The 5,832-nt window shown below is 32.8% G+C and overlaps 1 protein-coding gene and 1 long non-coding RNA gene across 2 annotated transcripts; both read right to left on the bottom strand.

Annotated features, from left to right (window-relative positions):
* Positions 1 to 800: 800 nt before the first annotated feature.
* LOC138878219 (uncharacterized) lies at positions 801 to 3,636 on the bottom strand. The gene is made up of 4 exons (XM_070157885.1): positions 3,391 to 3,636; positions 3,195 to 3,299; positions 2,103 to 3,078; positions 801 to 1,384 (listed from the first exon to the last, which is right to left on the bottom strand). Exons 1-4 carry the CDS (start codon positions 3,634 to 3,636, stop codon positions 801 to 803), a joined length of 1,911 nt encoding a protein of 636 aa, XP_070013986.1.
* Positions 3,637 to 3,919: 283 nt separating this feature from the next.
* Positions 3,920 to 4,534, bottom strand: LOC104242427 (uncharacterized). Its single transcript, XR_011402190.1, has 3 exons — positions 4,453 to 4,534; positions 4,119 to 4,207; positions 3,920 to 4,035 (listed from the first exon to the last, which is right to left on the bottom strand). It is a non-coding gene; the product is annotated as an uncharacterized lncRNA (long non-coding RNA).
* Between the last annotated feature and the right edge of the window lie 1,298 nt (positions 4,535 to 5,832).

Genomic DNA, 5,832 nt, shown 5'->3' with positions numbered 1-5,832 from the left:
TAGCACTTATAACATGTTTGCGAAGATCACAAGATATAAGTCATGTACCGTTGCATAAACCTTCACATGGATTTAAATTTTGTAACAACATAACAGGACAATTCTTTTTCAAGGTTAATTTATGGGGAGGTAAACCAGCAGGATGTAAAGTATGCAAAAAATCTTCATATTGACTTTGATCGTTTGCTTCAATAGTCTCATCAAATGCAGCATATGTTTTAGGATCACTAGAAAATTGAGCTATGAGCAAATCATTTATTTCATCAACAAAGTCATTTTTGGTTGTCAGAATTACACGAGAAGTCATAGAAAATGCATCAGAAAAATATGTATGTAGATTTGGATAAGTAACTCTAAATAACAGATCTAATGATTGATTTCAGAAACGAAAGGGATAACAAAACAATCAGGGATTTCAATTTTGTCATGGCTATTTATTTTTTCTTGTCCATTTCCTATTCTCATCAAATATTCGCAAAACGTAGGATCTATTTTTGCATGCATATTCTCTGATAATTGTAGTTTTTCGAGTCGATTCTAAATTTCAGAATATAATAAGTTTTATTGAATAAAATCTTCTTTTTTTCCACTCCTAACAACTGGGAGAGTTTATCTAAAATCACCATCGAAAATGACCACTTTTCCTCCAAATAGAGCATTTGTATCCATTAAATCCTTCATCAGAATATCAAAAGTTTCTATCACTTTCTTTTTCGCCATAGATACTTCTCCCAGACAATTAGTTTTGCATCACGTATTAAAGTTGCAAGTGCGCTTTGCTTACTAATGTTGCAAGAATATTATTCATCGATATCAACAGAAAATTTAAAACGGGAGTGAGCAGTTCGTCCTCCTGGGAGGATTGAAGCTGCAACACCTGAACTTGCTTTTGCTAAAGCGACAAAACCTTTTGATTGTACAGTAGATAATAAAGCACGGTATAGAAAAGTTTTTCCAGTTCCTCCAGGTCTATCAATGAAAAATGCTCCTGATTTGTTAGAAAATATTCTATTAAGAATTGTGACATACGCTTTTCGTTGTTCGGTATTTAATTTTCTCTCTAGAAGCAAATCTTCCTCTCTAACAATGATGTTTCTTTCAAAATGACAGTCATTGGTTTCTTTCACAGTAGCTGAAGGTTTAATTTTCTCAGGAATCAGATTATATTCATTAATATCATGTCCCATCAAATGTAAAATATCATTGATATGATTTAAAGCCATAAAACGAATATCTTTAGCATTCATGTTAGGTAGAATCTTAAAATCTTCAGACATTGAATCTTCAAATTGTTTCCAAAGTTCTGTTGGATTAGCAGGATTACAGTACACTAATAATGCTGCAAACAAACGCCTTAAACAATATGGCATTTGATAATTTGTAGCTTCAGACATACATTCAACCAAGTTGTTATCATAGTGTAACAATCCTCTTTTTTCTACGGCCTCTCTAAATGTACTACAACATTTGTCGTCAACTTTACATAAGTCCTGATATGATTTTGGTCCTCTAATGCTCATCAATAATAATCTAGGATAATATCTTTCTTCTTCTGTTGGATGACATGTTACAACACGTCCAATTACAGTACGTTGTTTTTGACGTGTCTACATTTTTCCTTAGGTGACCATACAAAGTACTCAGGAAATTCTTTATATAATAATAGCAGTTGCATAGCATCTTTATCTGTTCTGTTCATAACAAAAAATTCAGTTAACATTGTTTTTCGAATCATTGGATTACTCAGTATTCTATGAACATTTTCAATACTTTTAAAATAGACAAATTGTTGTCCTTCCAAATGTAATTGAAGGTGAAAAACACTTGGGTCATTTCACTTGTGGGAAAACCAAATAATCGCCATGCAGCTTCCGGAGGAGAAACTCATCTAGCAGATTGATATTCTTTTATTTCATCTATGTTTGTATCTGTATCATTATCATGTATATGAAATGCAATTTTATCGTGTCCTTTGCAAATATATTTATAAATATATTTCACTATTTTGATATCAGAACAAAATTCAACATTCATATGATAATTATACTTGCATAGCAAAAATGGATTATATGGAACAACCCAAGAATTATCCAGAAACTCACCTCTTACTTCTACAGCTTCTCCGGTTCTTCTCCTTTTTTTTATTGGATATGAATTCTTCCCTTTTGATGTTTGTTCAGCAAAATCTTTTGGATACTTGAATTTGCAGTTATTATTTTTCATGCAAATATTTGTAGGATTTAACTTTCCACAAGGACCATGCATCATATGTTTAATAACAAGTGAATAAAGATCGCGATCTTTTTTAGAATCAGGCAATTCTGCACAAACAAATTTATCATAGGATTCAGGAGTCAATAATTTGTCTTCATCAGCAAGTATAATAAGAAAATGAGCATGTGGAAGACCACGTTTTTGAAATTCTATAGTATACATGAATGCTGCAACGCTTCCAAAGATTTGTCTTTTTAATATATCCATCTTTAATTCTTCTACCTTTGCTCTAAAAACTCTACTAACTAAATCAGGTATGTTCTGTACTTCATCAGCCAGTGATAAATGTTCTTTTATTTCTGACCAAGCAGGATTACATGTCATTGTTATAGAGAAATCAGGCTTTCCAAAATATTGTACCAATGCGATAGCATCCATGTATCGCCGGCGCATGTCCCTTGATCCCCCTATAAATGTAACAGGGAGAAATGTTTTCTTTCCAATTTTAGAGACTTCCTTTTCACCACATCTTAAAATATCAAGGAGTCCTTGCAAGACTTCAATTCTAAATAAATCTGGATTAAATGAGAAGAAGTCTAATCTTTGCGTTTCAAGCTTTATATATACATCTACTATAAATTGTTGGAATATTCTCCCACAATGTAGCACTTCATTTGTTTCATTATCTCTTAGTTGAAATTTGTAACAATAATACTTTCGACAAGACACTGTATCTCTTTTTCGTTTTCTTTTTTGTAGTGATTTATCTTCCATATCAAGAAATCCATCAACTGAACACATATTTGATATACTGGGAAATTGTTCATGTTCACAGTAAGCTCTGCGTTTCGTCACATTTTTTGTCTGAACAATTTTTTTGATTCCACAATGCCATCCATTTTCACCGAAGGGAAATAATAATGGATACTACAACGGATCATAACATCCATAATAATAATGTACTAACCGAGCTCTATTACTGTGGGTATATATTCGAATATGTGGTGCAGATATGTCTCTAGGATTTTCTTCAAGCCATAATGCCGCAATCTCTGATGCACTGGGTAAGTTATATGTTCGTCGATCTAAGGTTGAGTGACATTTAAGAGCAATATAGAAATCAGATAATTGAGGAACATTTAAGAGAGATCTTAGGAAAATAGTATATGGATTTACCTTCAATATGTCCATCAACTTTTTCACTATTGATTCATTAATTCTTGTCGAACAAGCCATCCTATTGGCTAGTACATTATCATGATCGTAGAAGTACAGCTGTAAATTCCTAGGTTTTTCATTGGAAGGAACTAAATCATCTATAAAATTATACATTTGTCCTTGGACTCTAAATGTGTAGATACCACAATTTCTTCTGGCTAGCTCTTTATCATACTTGACATCAAGTGAAGTAAATGCAAACATGTTATTGTATGTTCTAATATAAGTTCAAAAATTTTCAGATTCTTCAGTATTTCCGAAGTATAACTCCGATAATTCAGTTGGCATTTTATGAGATGTCAACCTTATTGAACCACTATTACAACAAAGTCTTGGAGGTTCATATTCAAACTTTTTTGCATGACAAAATTGACAATTTGGGATCCTTTTAAGAGCAACATACTCACTTCGTTGCTCTTTAGTGACCAGGCACACCTTTTTGGCCCGCCTATGAGCTGAATATGTAAGAAGTGTCATTAGGAAAAAAGGAGCACCAAGGCATACGTATGGTGGACATTATTGTAACATTAAGTTTGTGCAAACCTTTGATTGGTATGGTGTTCAAGGTAACATGGCGCACGTTAGATGTACCCGATGTGGACCCTATTATACAAATAATCACAATTTACAGTAATGTATAAATAATATGTCATTCTGAAAAAAGTATAATCTGAATGTAGGTTTACCTGTTTCACGAATGATAGGGGGTCCAATGTACCCTTTCCTTTGTCTAAATTAGCAGATGATGTAGTCATACAAGCTTGATAGCTAGCAGCTGGTAAACAAAATAGCCAAAATGTTTAAAAGCGTACAACGAACCCTCAATAGATGCAAAATAGTGTGTAAAAGAGCACGTAGCATTTATGTCTTTTAGTTTATAGATACATATAAGATAAATAAGCTATGATATTCAATCTCCAAGCAAAATAAGCATCGTTATATTAATAATATTCCCCCTATAAATATGAGTACAACAATATACAACCAAAAAAGTAGCGAAAAAGGTTCTCGTATGGTTACCTGTTTCACAAATGATAGGGGATTCAATATACCTTTGCCTTTTTCTAAATTATCCTGCGATGTAGCCATGCAAGCTTGATAGCTGACAACTGGTAAACAGAATAGCGAAGACGTTTAAAAGCGTACAGTGAAGCCTCTGTAGGTGCAAAATAGAGTGCAACAGACCACATAGTATTTGAGTATTTTAGTATATAGACACATATTAGGGCTGTGCACGGATCGGATCGGATCGGATTTAGCATATTTCAAATTTCGGATTCTGAAAAGGGCAATCCGAATCCGATCCGAATTAACATTGGATCGGATCGGATTTGAAACTTTGGATCGGATAAATTTTCGGATTGTCGGATCGGATTGTTAATTTTCAGAACTTGTTCGAAGTATATAAACAAATGTTGGGAATTACTTTCCAAATACAAATTGAGCAATCACTTTTCAAATACTTGTTTTAACTGTAAACTTCGAAATTAAGTACTTAACATTGTTACATGTAACTGAGTACACAACTAACTGAACTGAATGTTCAATTTACAGTACAAAATGATTTAAACTAAATGTTCAATTTACAGTACTGATTACTGAATGTTCAATTTACACTTTACAGTACACAACTGACTGAACTAAGTACTCATAAAAATTAATAATGCAACTGAGTTCAAAAATGCATAGTCCTAGTAACAATGTTCGAATTTAACAAAACAAAACAACAATCTGAAATTTACACAACTGGACAGTAAACCAAACTGAAGAGCCCAAAACAAAACACAATCAATTGTCTTTCAAACCAAATTTTCATAGCAAAATAAAACAAACCAAACTACTAAAGTCCCAACAGTTCTTTAAAATATTACACATAACAAAAGAGTTCCAAGTTCCATGTTTTGGGAAGCCGCAACAGTCAACACAAACCAGCAACTAGGCCAAATGTAGCTCTCAATCTCAGATTCTCAGTAGGACTGTGAGACAAGTTAAAAATCTGCAATTTCAAACAATACAAAGAGCATTTTCAGAGAAAGAGAAAGATAGCTCATGGTCCAGAAATACCTGTATAATACAAAGAGCTTGTATAATGAAATACATGAGACTGAGAGCAAGTGTATAATGAATCAATACAAAGAGCATTTTCAGAGCAAGTGTATAATGAAATACCTGAGCTTGTAGCCTTGTACAACAAATGGAAAATCACTATATGTCGACAATGCAAGGCTCTCTTCCCGTATTCATAAATTCTGTATAATAAGATAGTAACACAAGAAATTAGTTTAGAAGTAATCTAAATAAACATACAAATAAAGTATACATTAAACACAAGTAATAAGATAGGCTTACCAGCTTCAAGTTGTTCAAGATTATCTAAATCTTCTTCAATTTTAATCGAAG

Source organism: Nicotiana sylvestris, chromosome 9 (genome assembly GCF_000393655.2).
Source record: "Nicotiana sylvestris chromosome 9, ASM39365v2, whole genome shotgun sequence".
NCBI lineage: Eukaryota > Viridiplantae > Streptophyta > Magnoliopsida > Solanales > Solanaceae > Nicotiana > Nicotiana sylvestris.
The sequence above is the reverse complement of the archived record's forward strand: the minus strand, read 5'-3'. Positions and strand labels throughout refer to the sequence as shown.

Bases quoted from the DNA above. Each gene is read 5' to 3' on its own strand.
- LOC138878219 (XM_070157885.1), bottom strand. From the start codon at position 3,636: ATGTTTGCATTTACTTCACTTGATGTCAAGTATGATAAAGAGCTAGCC. The intron at 3,300-3,390 runs GTAAATCCATAT...ACTCAACCTTAG, and splicing joins AGTTGATGGACATATTGAAG to ATCGACGAACATATAACTTA. The intron at 3,079-3,194 runs GTAATAGAGCTC...AAAATTGTTCAG, and splicing joins TATTCGAATATATACCCACA to ACAAAAAATGTGACGAAACG.